Source organism: Parasteatoda tepidariorum, chromosome 3 (genome assembly GCF_982258835.1).
Source record: "Parasteatoda tepidariorum strain Cologne lab strain chromosome 3, Ptep-v5.0, whole genome shotgun sequence".
In the NCBI taxonomy this organism is placed as follows: Eukaryota; Metazoa; Arthropoda; class Arachnida; order Araneae; family Theridiidae; genus Parasteatoda; species Parasteatoda tepidariorum.
The window spans coordinates 53,139,338-53,153,338 of record NC_141757.1 but is presented as its reverse complement, the minus strand read 5'-3'; the positions used below and the strand labels follow the sequence as shown (position 1 = coordinate 53,153,338).

The window sequence follows — 14,001 nt, the reverse complement described above, 5'->3', positions numbered from 1 at the left end:
ATCTTTTTTTTTTTTTTAATTTGGATTCAGTTGTAAATTTTTTGTATTTTCTTAATTAAAATTTACAACTGAATCCATCTGAGCAGCGATGGCTCAGGGGATAGAGCGTTCGCCTTTCAATGAGGCGAACCGGGTTCGAATCCCTGTCAATACAAATTCCGCATCTGGCTTGCACCGACCACAGTGCTGACGTGAAATATCCTCAGTGGTAGACGGATCATGGGTAGGAGTTCCCTTTCCGTCAGACTAACCGTGGGAGGTTCTCGTGGTCTTCCTCTCCATGTAAAGCAAATGCGGGTTAGCTCCATCAAAAAGTCCTCCACGAAGGCAAATTTCTTCCAATACTCGAAACAGGAGTTCCTTTGTCTTCTGGATTGGGTTCAAAATTACAAGGCTACGGTGTTGAACATTAGTAGTCGTGAACCCATAAAATTGGGTTGGCTGTTCAACGACGGTTATGAAATTAACTAAAACTGAATCCATCTAGAAATAACTGTATTTTTGAATATTACTTTGAAAGTTATATGCTCTTTTCAAAATAATTTTTTTTTCACTTTAAAATGAAATTTAAAGGAATGATCGGTTTATTTCGGCTGAATTATATATATACTTAAAGTATGTTTTACAGAAATAGTTTGTTAGATGTGTGGGATCAGTTTGAAGTCTTGTTTTAACTTCACATGTCTTTATATACATACATACATACATATATATATATATATATATATATATATATATATATATATATATATATATATATATATATATATATATATATATATATATACAGTGGTGGCCAAAAGTGTGGACACTTTTTGAAAGTTTCATGTTTTTCAACTTTGTGTGCTTGTAGAAAATATTAATTTTCACTTAAATATAAACGTTTATATATCAAATTGAAGGTAATTTAATGTAAAATTTAATAATAAGTACAGTATTACAATATCTGAATTACAAAAAAATTTATGCAACTATAAGTAAGATCTATCTCAGATTTGTATTTTTTTAAAGTGATACTTACACAATCAATACTTAGTAGGATAACCCTTATTTTTTAAGACAGCTTCACAGCGTCTTTTCTTCGAGTGAACGAGTGTATGGAGTTCGTCTTTCGTAATCACATGGTGCCAAGAATCAATTATAGCTTCACTTAGTTGTCTTTTATTGGATGAACGTTTTTTTCGTACAAGAATTTTCAAACGTCGCCACAAATTTTCAATTGGATTGAGATCAGGGCTGTTTCCTGGCCATGGTAATATATCTATATCTTTATTATGAAAGCCTGCTTTGCATACTTTTGCTGTGTGGCATGGAGCTGAATCCTGCTGAAAAATAAATGGTGCGTTGTAGGGGAAGAGATCTCTGATGGAAGGTATCAATTTTGGTTTCAGGACAGTTTCGATGTATTTTTTAGCACTCAGGATGCCAAATCAGGCCGAAAAAATGCACAAGTGCTACTACCGATAGAAAAATTAAATGGCTATGCCTTCAAGATAGAAAAATGTCATCAGATGCCATTAGATGTGAAATGAATGCAGCTGGTATTGCAGTAAGTTCAAGAACAATAAGAAGAAGGTTATCAGGATTTAGACTAAAAGCTAGAATTCCAAGGAAAAAACCATATTTAAATCAAAAGCAACGCGAAAAGCGAGTTAAATTGGCAAAAGAACAGATTAAATGGTCAGAAAATCAATGGAAGCAAGTAATCTGGAGTGATGAGAGTAAAATATCGCTCTTTGGAAGAAATGGTAGAAAATACGGGAGACGTAGAGTAGGTGAAGCGCTTCATCCTGATTGCATTGAAGCAACTACTAAAAGTCCAACAAATGTCATGATTTGGGCATGTATGTCTGCAGATGGTGTGGGCCGAATTCAAGTGATTGATGGCATCCTGAATGCCAAAAAATACATCGAAACTGCCCTGAAACCAAAATTGATATCTTCCATCAGGGATCTCTTCTCCAATAACGCACCATTTATTTTTCAGCAGGATTCAGCTCCATGCCACACAAAAGTATGCAAAGCATGGTTTCAAAATAAAGGCATAGATATATTACCATGGCCAGGAAACAGCCCTCATCTCAATCCAATTGAAAATTTGTGGCGACGTTTGAAAATTCTTGTACGAAAAAAACGTCCATCCAATAAAAGACAATTTATTGAAGCTATAATTGATTCTTGGCACCATGTGATTACGAAAGATGAACTCCAAACACTCGTTCACTTGATGAAAAGACGCTGTGAAGCTGTCTTAAAAAATAAGGGTTATCCTACTAAGTATTGATTGTGTAAGTATCACTTTAAAAAAATGCAAATCTAAGATAGATCTTACTTATAGTTGCATAACTTTTTTTGTAATGCAGATATTGTAATACTGTATTTATGATTAAATTCTACATTAAATTACCTTCAATTTGATATATAAACGTTTGTTTTTAAGTAAAAATTAATATATTCTACAAGCACGCAAAGTTGAAAAACATAAAACTTTCAAAAAGTGTCCACACTTTTGGCCACCACTGTATATGGGTCATTCTCACAAAAACAGTCATTTTCATGTCCCCAGTATATTTTATGTTTGTTTTACAGCTTACGAAAAAAAAAATTCAGGGAAAGTGTCCTTCAGAATGCAAGCTAACAAAAGAATAAAAATAAAATTATCAATTTTTATTTTTTATTTATTTTAGGTAACTAAAATATACCAATATGTCATTCCCTCACTTGTCCCCACTGCTGATTTAAAAAAAGAAAAAAATTGTTACTGAAATAAAAAAAATTTTTTTACAAATTCGTGTTTTTTATTTCAGAATACTGAAATATAGAATTCAGAAAATCAATTTTAAATTTAATTTCTGATAAAAATATTAACACAGCACTATTTTAAACTTTGTCCCCAGTGTTTCGCGTCATTCCCTCACAACAATGTTCTTATCACCTGCAATCTTATTAGAATAAAAATATTTTAATAAAAACTTCAGAAGTTAACAACTGGCATCATAGAACAAAATTGCAGCATGTTTCCATCTTCAACTTAAAGAAGCCTTGCTGTGGAATAAATTTGAATGAATCAAAACAGGTAAAATTTTTTACATTTGTCATTCCCTCATGTCATTTTTTAGAGTAAAATAAAATACAATTTCATCGAGAAAGTGGATAATTATATGTTGCTTTCTTGTATGAATATAATTGTATGTGATTGACTTCAGAAATTAATTAGGCCTAACTGCTATTTTTAAATTTTATTGAATTCGTCATTCCCTTACTAGTGTATAAAGTGAGGGAATGACGCTGAAGTGAGGGAATGATTCAAGATGAGTATATTATTAAATTTTTTTTTGTTCAATCGTGCCAGCCAATTTTATTTCCCAAACCTGTAAAAACTATTAAATATATAAGAGTAAATTATAATAAATATTAGATATACTTAGTATGTTTTCATTTTCAAACTTTAGGTAGATGTAACTTAGATAAAAACATGTATTAAAATAAAATATCATTCCCTCACTATTAGTGTCATTCCCTCACTTTTTAAATAGTGAAAATAATTAATTTACTTATTAATTAATTTGAAAAATAAATTAAAAAATTAATAAATAATTTTATTAAATTAATTAATTTATTTATTAAATTAATTAATTAATTATTAATTATTATAAATTAATTAATTACAAATTAATTATTCAAAAAATTAATTAATTTAAATATTAAGTATATTTTATAGGATATATACTTTCTTCTTAATGCCATTACATATTTCTATTAATATAAAAAGTTTCAGAGCTTTTTATTCACTTTACTTTTTCGGGATTTTATGAACTGAAAAATGACAGTTGTCGTGAGAATGACCCATATATATATATATATATATATATATATTTTAAATACTGGCTATAACTCTTTTCTACTCTATAACGGTAAGAGAAAACATCCCAGAATATATAATTTCAATCAACTTAATTAAAAAGTTATAAAACAAATTACTATCTTATACAGTCTTAAAATATCATGTAACATGTTTATTTATTCTCTTTCCTTTTTTCGAAAAAACTAAAAAGGAAAAAAATATTTACCCTTTATTGTTGAGTTCGAAAATTATCTAAGAGATAAAAAAATATGCATGTAAATAAGGTTGAATGCGGAAGGCTTCTACCGTTAAGTCGCAGTTATAAATTAAACAATAAAACCGTATAATTCATTAGTACACAAAGTCTAAAGATAGTATTTCCAGATAAGAGTGCGAATCCAGCAGTGGACAAATAATTATGTTTTATATATGACTGAATAAAGTTGACAGAAAATGGTATAAGTATTGAAAAAAATTTAAAACATTATGCTGTATTGTGACCTAATTTAGAACAATGATTTATCAAATCTTCTCCGCATTCTCTTAAATGGATATAATTGTATGCGTTAGAATTGTAATTAATTTAGTTAAAATTAATAGAAAGCTCTCCTGTTACACAAAACGTAAAATTGACATTAATGGATCAAAACTTGACCATTCTCCAAATCTGAACTATTGGCACCATATTTTTCAGACGGTGGATACTCCCCTCCCATATTTTGAGGGTTAAAAAACCGAATCCGTCGTAAAAAGAACGTTATAGTATCTGATTTAATAAACTTAAAATATCGTCTGCACTAATGATTTAGTATATTAAAAGTGTGACCCTCGAACAACCAATATTGAGTATTAGTGCATAAAAATCTGATCATTAGATTAAAAGTTATTCAGAGTGCTCATTTTATTAAGCGTGCTATAAATGTCAACTTGATTATTACTTTTCTACGCTCAATGAAGAAAACTGTTTGCTTTCATCAGGGTTACAAAGTTTGAACGAATCGCTGGTGGTTATTTTATTTCATCTTAATTCAAGTGAAGTCAACAAAATGTCTAAAATAATTCTCAGCCTGATTCGTAGGTATTAAGTGTTGATTATAAACCAAAACAGAGCACAAAAAATGCACTAAAACACTATAGACTACAGCGTCCATCTAGAATGAATAAATTAGATCATTATCAAATTAAAGATTTAATTTCTCCTGATATGTATTTCATAATTCAGATACAACTCCATTTTACTGTATAACTCGAAATTTTTTTAAAATATTTGTTTCGATGTGATTTTTTATGATTGGCTCGTCAACCTATTCATAGTAGTTCTGGTTGGCTCATTGAATGCAACTGACAGTCGCTATATAATATATCCGTGACAAAGTATATAACCATTTTTGGTATGGCTAAATGAAAATATAATAACTGATATAACTCAGTTTTAAAATTTTATTGCTAACAACTAAAACGCTATTGATGTCTCTTTAATATCAACAACTATATCAGATGTTTCCAACTTACATGAGGCCGGGGGCCGCAATTAAAAACACCAGTCATATGGCGGGCCGCAACTTTATCAAAATTTTATATAGGACTCTTTTATGTTTGAAGGAACATTATTACTGTCAGATTTTTATCAACTTGTATGAAACAAACGTATTAAATTACAAATTAAATTTAGAAGTAGATTAGTAAGCAACATACACGGTTATTTTTGTATTTGAATAAATATTTTCTTGGATGTAAAACCTGAGAAAAATTTTTTTTCGCCCCGTTGGTATGTTAAATTTCACAGAAACGAAAAATTAGTTTTTTTTTTTTTTTAGCGAAAGAAAAGTATTTCAAGCCCATATAGATTTTTTGCGAAAATTGTCCGCAAAAAATGACAACTAATATACTTTAGTTCGCGGGCCACAAAAAAAGGCTTCGTGGGCCGGATGTGGCCCGAGGGCCGCCAGTTTGAAATTGCTGAGCTACATCAATGATTTTGATTATGATAAAACGGGTATGACAAAGTTTATAACCAGCAGTGTTGATATGGCTAAATGAAAATGACTCTGATATAACTCTGTTTTAAATTTTATTGGTAACAACTAAAACGCTATTGATATCTCTTTAATATCAATAATTATGATTATGACAAAACGAGTATACCAAAGTATATAACCATTTTTGATATGACTAAATGAAAATGACTCTGATTTAAGTTTTATTAATAACTAAGGCACCATTAATATCTCTCTAATATCAATGATTTATTTACATTGAAAATAGATGTACAAAATTAGTACCTTCTACAGCAACTTCGTTTACGCCTACTACCAATAATTAGAAAATAATGGAAATAGCCCCATAAAAGAGCCTGATTGGCCTAATAATTATGAAACTAAAAATTTATATAAGAGATGATCCTTTGTGCAGTGAAATTAAGTGCTGCAAAAATTAAACTAATTTTGTTTTCTTATTGCACTAACATTTTTATTATTTTGGAAGCAAGGTTAAAACCCACGATTCAAAGTCACAGAAAAAAATTTGATGTTCTTTTTAAGAAGTAAAAATTCTTCGCGGTGAGGCTTGATAGATTAGAAAATTGCAGGAAACATAACGCGGAACAATAAAAAACTTTTTTGTTCATTTCCGGCAGTGCGTTTAAATTAAAGCCTTCTTTTAGTCGTGGTTTTCCTTTTTTCGAGAACGGTGCGAAATTCATTGCAATTGAATCTATTACAAAATGGATATTTTATTAATGTTGATTGAATTAAATTATCTTAACCCAAATAAATCAGTATTTTAAGCATATTCTTGACAGCAATTTTTTGAACAACAATTTTCTTAATCAACCTGAACAAAATTTAGTTCTAAATCATTCGTTTAAAAATCCTGAATGAAAAACTGAAAAGGTAAGGTACTTAAAATTCTAAAAATAAAATTTTTTTAAAAATTATTCTTGATGCATAAAAACTTTTGTACAGCTTTTTTTTCTTCGTAAAAATGAGCGGTTAATTAGTCTATTAGTATTTTTAATTAATTTAACTTAACCTGCCACTATAAAATTTAAATACCAATATGGGATTCTGATCAATTTTTGAATTTTGATTTCAGGAAAACTAGTGAAAAACTTGTATATCACGTATTCCACTAATTAAAAAATTTACATTTTCGTAGTCATCACATTGTATTGTCATTTACTAAAAAAATTATAAGCATTTAGTGTCATACATTGACAGTTTTGCCAAAAATTAAAATATTTGGGCCAATCTGAAACACAAACAAATAAAAATAACTTAAGAAATAACATTTGCATTTTAATGGATTATATTTCAAAATTGCTCTTAATATCTCTATCTAAACAAATTAGGTATGGTTTTTAACTTATTTTATTTATCAGAGTCGATTATAATTAATCCAAGTCGTTAAAACTAATAGTACAAAAGTTATTATTGTCTTATAAGTAAACAGTACTGTTCTGTACTCATTTATACTCGTTTTGGGCTTAAACCTACTAATAGTACAAAAGTTATAATTGTCTTACAAGTAAACAGTACTGTTTTGTACTCATTTATACTCGTTTTGGGCTTAAACCTATCTACGCATCTGACACAACCATCGAGCAAGAGAGCATTGTTTCTTCTATACTTTTTTTATGTTAAGTACAAAAAAAAATTAATTAAATTGGTAGAATTAATAGTTTGGAAAAAAATGCGGTGTTCATGTATGGAAATTATTACTTTTGATTTATACCCATCAAGTTTATAACTTTTTAAACTGTTAGGTCTATTGGATTAATTTTGATTTTATTGGACTAAACATTAAAAAAATACATTATGAACAATTCTTTACTTACTTATGTAGCAACGCCAGACTTGTAAATATATATTTACACTTTTTGTTTACAAACACTTCTACAATTTTTTAACTATTAATCACATCGATTTTGTTTCTGTTTCATTCAATTCAGAACATAAAATGCTTAAAACAACACCTCCACTTGCCTGTCACGTAAATAGTTAAAACAACAAAAGTGCACTTTTTATACATAAAACCGTAATTTCTATACATAACCACGTGTCTTAACTATTTGCCATATAGACTTGAGTTTGATCTCATTCAATTGCAGCATAAACGCATACTAAACACACAATACCTCACTTGTCTGTATAGCAATGGTTTAGTTTCACCCTCACCCACAGAATATGCAAAATGGGCATTTTCTCTATATATGTATAAGGCCATTTTGTAAAAAAACCCTTATGTGACTGATATGAAATTAATACCATATACTTGAAATCAACTCCCCAAACAATATAAAAAGCAATCGTTACATTACAAGCAAATTTCATAACTTTAATTTTGAAGACCTGTGTTATTGATTACTTTTTAATAAGCTTTATATGCTCTTGTATCATAATGTTAAAATGTAAGAAAAGTTTGTATGCATTATCTTTCTTCTAAAAAATGCTCACAACTGACAACGCAACGTAGAGCAAACTTGTTGCTTAAAAAAATTTGTCCTTATATGTTTTATCACATCTAGACAACAACATTATTTACATCGATTCCACAAAAAAAAGTTTAAAAATTAAAATTGGAAAACGATTCTAGAAATCCACACTGTAAAAAATCCCGAATCAAATTACGGAAAAAAGTACCGGCACCCAGGGTGCCGGTACTTTTTACTGTAAAATCCATTTTTATCGGTTATATAAACATGTTGCGGAGCAAAAAATCTGACACACCGTTATTTTTACAGTAATACAGTCAATTCGCTATAACTCGAAGTACGATAACTCGAATATTACTATAACTCGATTTTTTAATGAGGTCCCGACCCTTTTATCTTCAATTTCATGTTAATTATTCTCGATTACTCGAATTTTACTCCCTTTATCTCGATTTTTTTGGGATCTTTTAAAGCAAGAAAAAAACCACAGGAGCTGATATTTTGCCCCTTCCTTTGCAAAACACGCACAATGTCTTTCGAATTCTTCATGGATAAGCTAAAACTGTCCCTCTTGAAGTATGTGAAAAGTGATTAAATGAAACGTTACCAAATTTACTTCAAGGATACAGTTAAAATGATGTTTTCAATATTAATGAAATGGGTTTATTTTTTAAATGTCTTCTAAATAAGACTATGATGTTTAAGGATGAAAACTGCTCAGGGGGTAAAATGAGCAAGGAACGTTTGACTGTCCTAGTTGAAGGAAATGCGTCTGGGATAAAGAAATTGCCCTTACTTGTTATCGGAAAATACCGAAATCCCCGATGTTTCAAGAATGAAAAACATATCCTTTGGATTACAAGTCTAACAAAAAGTTCTGGATGACATCAGTTTTATTTGAAGACTATGTAAGAAAATTGGATCGGAAATTCTTCGCTAAAAAAGAAAAGTGATACTCTTTATGGATAAATGCACAGCGCATAGTGATCAACCTAATTTGAAAGCAGCAAACTTGCAGTTTCTCCCGCCAAATACAACAGCAAAGTTGCAGCCGATGGACCAGGGTATCATAAAGTGCTTCTAACAGTCTTATCGTAAATGGCTTGTCAGAAAAATTATCTTAAATATTGTAAGCATTTAGAAGATTTGTAATTAATAAGCATTAATTAAATAATGCGACAATATTTTGAAAGTCCAAAACCGAAACTAACGATAAGTCGAACTTCCGATATGTCGAAGTTTTTCGTCAGTCCTATCAGATTCGAGTTATCGCGAATTCACTGTAATTACCGTAAAATAACTGAATCTCTCAAATTAAACAAATATTACTGTAAAAATTGCGCTATAGTATTTTACGGTAAAAAGGAATTTTACGAATGATGTACCCAAGGTGCCGATACTTTATACCGAAATTTTTTACATCACACCCCATTTATAGAATCCCCCCCCCCACAAATATTGGCATAGCAATACTATTTTCGATTTATGATTTAATTTTAAATAATTTAAATAAATGAATTAAAATTTTTACTAAGTTTGTAAATAAGGTAATTTCGATATGTTTTTTGAAAAAATTATCCTATAATTAAAGTATTCATTTTAACATTTGGATAGGATTAAATGGAAGAGTGGATAAACTATTGCGTTACATATGAACAAATCTAAATGTGAATAATGCACAAATAAGGAGATAAAACATGCATGGCATACTAAAGTTTCGTTACTATAAAGAATAACCTGTCTTCAAGGTCGAAACACAGTTATTTCAACACCTACTAATATCTTTAAACACTGACCATAGTGAGAAAGATTCTTGTTTATGAATCTAAAAATAGAAACATTGTTTATTCATTAAGAAAGGAGTTAAAACTGTTTATTATCGCTCAAATGTTGCTTCTTAATAGAAATCCCTTCAATTTTAAATATTATTTTGGTTTACTATTTTACAAGTGTTTTTTCTATTACCTTCAGATTGTAAATATTTATAAGTCATCAGAAACAATATTATAAAAATTCAACTATCAGTTATTTGCATCGCTATTATATTGCAGATGTTTTTCATTGTCAATTTTAATTCAAATTTTATAAGTTCAATATAATTAAAATTGGGCCGGGATAGCTTGGCTGGTAGGTTGTTGGGACCATGTCCAACAGGTCGTGAGTTTGATCCCCGACGGCCAAAGACCTCCGTGAAGTAAATGGTGACTGGTGCACGTTCAGTCTGTTGAGTCACGAAATCCTCCACGTTCCCATAACAAATCATACCACTGAGGGTACCGAATTGAGGATTGATCGCTCTCTAGTTCAGGTCAAAATTGCGATTTGTGTATAAATGGGTCTGTAACGGGTTGTGACGTATGTGTGTTGTAGAAATCGAATTCTTGTCCATAGATGGCGCAACTGGAAAACAAGAAGAAGAGCACCCCCTTTGCCTTAATGGCATACGACAACAAATCATTAAAATTATGAATAACTGAAAGTGTATTTTTTTCAAAGTCTACATTGTTGTCAATTAAAGTTAAACATTCGAATTTTATAACACAGTGAAAATTAAAATATTTTATTCTGTATAAAAATTGTATGTGGTTAGATATTTCATCAGAAACCAGCTATGGGAGTATGCTTAATCATTCTTAGCTGTTAAAGTTAATTCTAATAACCTAAGTGTGTGTAATAAAGTTATTTGTAAATCTTTTTTGAAGTATTTGCGTGTAAACTTTCACTTACTTAGGACTTACCATATCTAGAAATATAGTTTGATGTAAATAATTAGCATATTTTAGGTGAACCGAAGGAGAGAGTTATATCTGTTGCCATATACTGTAAATACTTTTAATTGTGGCAATTTTTAAGAAACTCCAAAGTAATTGTATTGCTATTTTTGTTTTTATTTATTTTTTTAATTGTGATTTTAGTGCATAAGAATCTTTAAGGTTATACGAGAATTTTAACACAGCATCACTGTGAAACTAAAGTAACAAAAATTTAAGAAACAATAATTCATTATAATTTAAATCTGTTTCGATGAAATTAATTAATCTGGATCATTGATTCGAATTAGTTGCAAGTTAGTTATTCGAATGACAGTATACCCAACTCCACTCCCGATTCGTCGACCTAGGTTCAAGTCCCGATGATTGCTGGTTAATTCACATACTGTTTCTGGACTTGCAACAACCACATTGCTGACGGAAAATATTTAGGGAGAGGGTTTCGTAGTTTTCCTTCCCCTGCGACGCAAATGCAAGTTCGTTTTATAAAAAATAAATTACAAAAATCCCCCACGAAGGCGAGTTTGTACACGTGTTTAATACAATCCCGTGTTTTCTGATTTGGGTTCAAAATTACAAGGCTGCAGAGTTGAAATTTGGTAGCTGTAAGTACATCATCCATGTTCACTGTCGGTGATAAAATATAACATTATAGTTAATTTAATATATCATGACATGCTTACTTTCAAAAGTTGTCTTTTTCAGATTCATTTGTTTTAGAAGTATTTTAAATCATTTGAGGTGAGAAATCGTTAAATCTAACAAACTCTTATAGCAGGGGTCTGTTTAGAAGAAATTTGGGTCCGTTAACGGACCCTTCACAAAATATCTTTTCATGAAAACGAACCCTTCACGAAATATTTTAACTTAAAAACGGACCCTTCACAAAATGATTTATCTTTTGATCGGACCCTTCACAAATTTGTTTATCTTCATTATTGTTTTGTTAATCGAGTAAACCCTTCCCAGGAAGGGGGGGGGGAGAAAGACAGATGTAAACGAACTAAATTTTGTCTTCGGCAGAAGCTTCTTCCTTTATTCGTCCGAAATTAATATTCTGCGTTCAGCAGTATAGGGTAAATACCAAATATTTATATGTTGGCATCGCTAATTTAGTAGCTGCAATTGCTGTTAATTTTTTACAATTTAATTTTTTTAATTATAATTTTACACTGTTGAGCATAATCTTGTATGTCTTTACAAGTTAAAAACTCATTGAAAAAGATTTTTGCAATAACGGATCCTATTTGCACAAATTCATAAAAACGGACCCTGGTTGAGAGAATGTGACTTAACCTTTATTTTATATTCACAAATTACGAGTAATTTTTTCACAATTTTACAAAAACGGACCTCTCACAAAATGTCTAGACAGACCCCTGCTTAAAGACACAAACTGAAAAATCGACACTTTTTAAAAAATAATCAAATTTATGAATGATTCTAGAACTGTAAGGATCATTCAGTTTTAGTGTATTTTGTTGCACAAAATTTTCTCTAGCCTTTCTTCGATTCAAATTTAATTTTTGTGTCTTTTATAGGTTTTTCAAGCAGGTGCCATCAAAGGAAATTATTCAAGACATTTACTGTTGGACTAGGTGGTACACAAAATGAAACTTCGAGGCATTTTCTTAGTAATTCTGAGTGCCGTTCAGATTCTGGGATGTCAAAGCTTTGAATTCAAAGATTTGTTCGGTGCCTTCACGAAAAATGTCGAATCAGCAAATATTCAGACATCATCTTCGTCAAAAAATTTAATTGAGAATGAGGACAGACTAGAGAACGCGACCTTTTCGCTTATCGATGATGTCGATTACAATTCAACTCTTACTGCCTTAAATGAAATGTTCGACATGATTTCTTCAAATCAGCAAAACACATCAAACGAATTGTTGATGAATACTAATTTGACAGACGTAGTCATGGACGGTTCTGAAGTCGAAGTAAATGTACCAAGTAGCCAACTTATTACGAGTACTGAAAAATCCTCTTCAGTTACTCAGACGTCCACTGTCACTGCAGAGATGAACCAAGTTTGGAATAAAACTGATAGCAGCTTAAATAATGTAACAACAGAAGAACCTGAAGAAGTAGTTTTGAAACAGCCATCCACTTTTACTTACGTTACAAGTAAGTAGCATTTTGATATAGATAACCCGCAGTTCATTTTGGGGAGTGGAAGTTTGAAAAGGCATCAATTAACACCCATAAAAATGGAAAGCATTGGTGAAATATAGTAGCAACTCACACTATTACGAAAGGTGATATTTTTACATGGAACTGTTCCTTTGAATTGTTTCCAGATAAATACTTTACAGGTTTACAAATATTTCAATTGATCGCAGCAAATAGAAATATCTCACTACATAAACGGAAATGGAGTTTCTTTGCCCACCAAAAACACTCATCTGTAAAATTTAAAAACATTCATCTATAAAATCACCATGCTCTTCATTTTATTGTTTCGTTTTAATTTGACAAGAAGTATTTGTGCCCCTAGCTTTTCATTAACCGTTTCGTTATAAAATTGTCCCAAAATCTATGTGAATATTTTTTTTAAAATTTTATTTGTCACACATGTTTTACAATTATGATTCATTATATTTCCCAAACCTATAACTTATAATGTCGCTCCGGTTGGGAAGTAGTAAAATAAAATTATCGAACTCTAATTCATCTGTTATTTCTAAATTGTGGATTTACCTAAATTGTGGATTAAGTCATTTTCTTACTTTCTCCTCCTCATTGGTTCTAATTGTGTTTTGATTGGTAACATTATAGTTTGTACGTGAAATAAAATCGAAAAACTACGTTTAATAACAATTAAATTATTTTATATTGAACTTGCATATATGAATTTTTATTTAACAAAAAAATCTATTTCAGAAAAAATTTACGTTTTTTATTTTTTGTTTAGGCTTCGAATATTGGAAAAATAATCAGAATACTCTATA

General features: G+C 30.2%; 1 protein-coding gene across 2 annotated transcripts in view; it reads left to right on the top strand.

Moving 5' to 3' along the window:
* The window catches only part of LOC107446094 (uncharacterized), a 30,321-nt gene that overhangs the window by 10,208 nt on the left and 6,112 nt on the right, over positions 1 to 14,001 (top strand). The window contains exons 1-2 of one of the 2 annotated variants that reach the window (XM_043051750.3): positions 6,479 to 6,735; positions 12,589 to 13,177. In XM_043051750.3, coding sequence (XP_042907684.2) covers positions 12,658 to 13,177 — 520 coding nt within the window. In that variant the 5' untranslated portion in view covers positions 6,479 to 6,735; positions 12,589 to 12,657. Of the gene's footprint in view, positions 1 to 6,478; positions 6,736 to 12,588; positions 13,178 to 14,001 lie in introns of those variants that run through there. The other variant, XM_043051740.3, reaches the window with a different exon arrangement.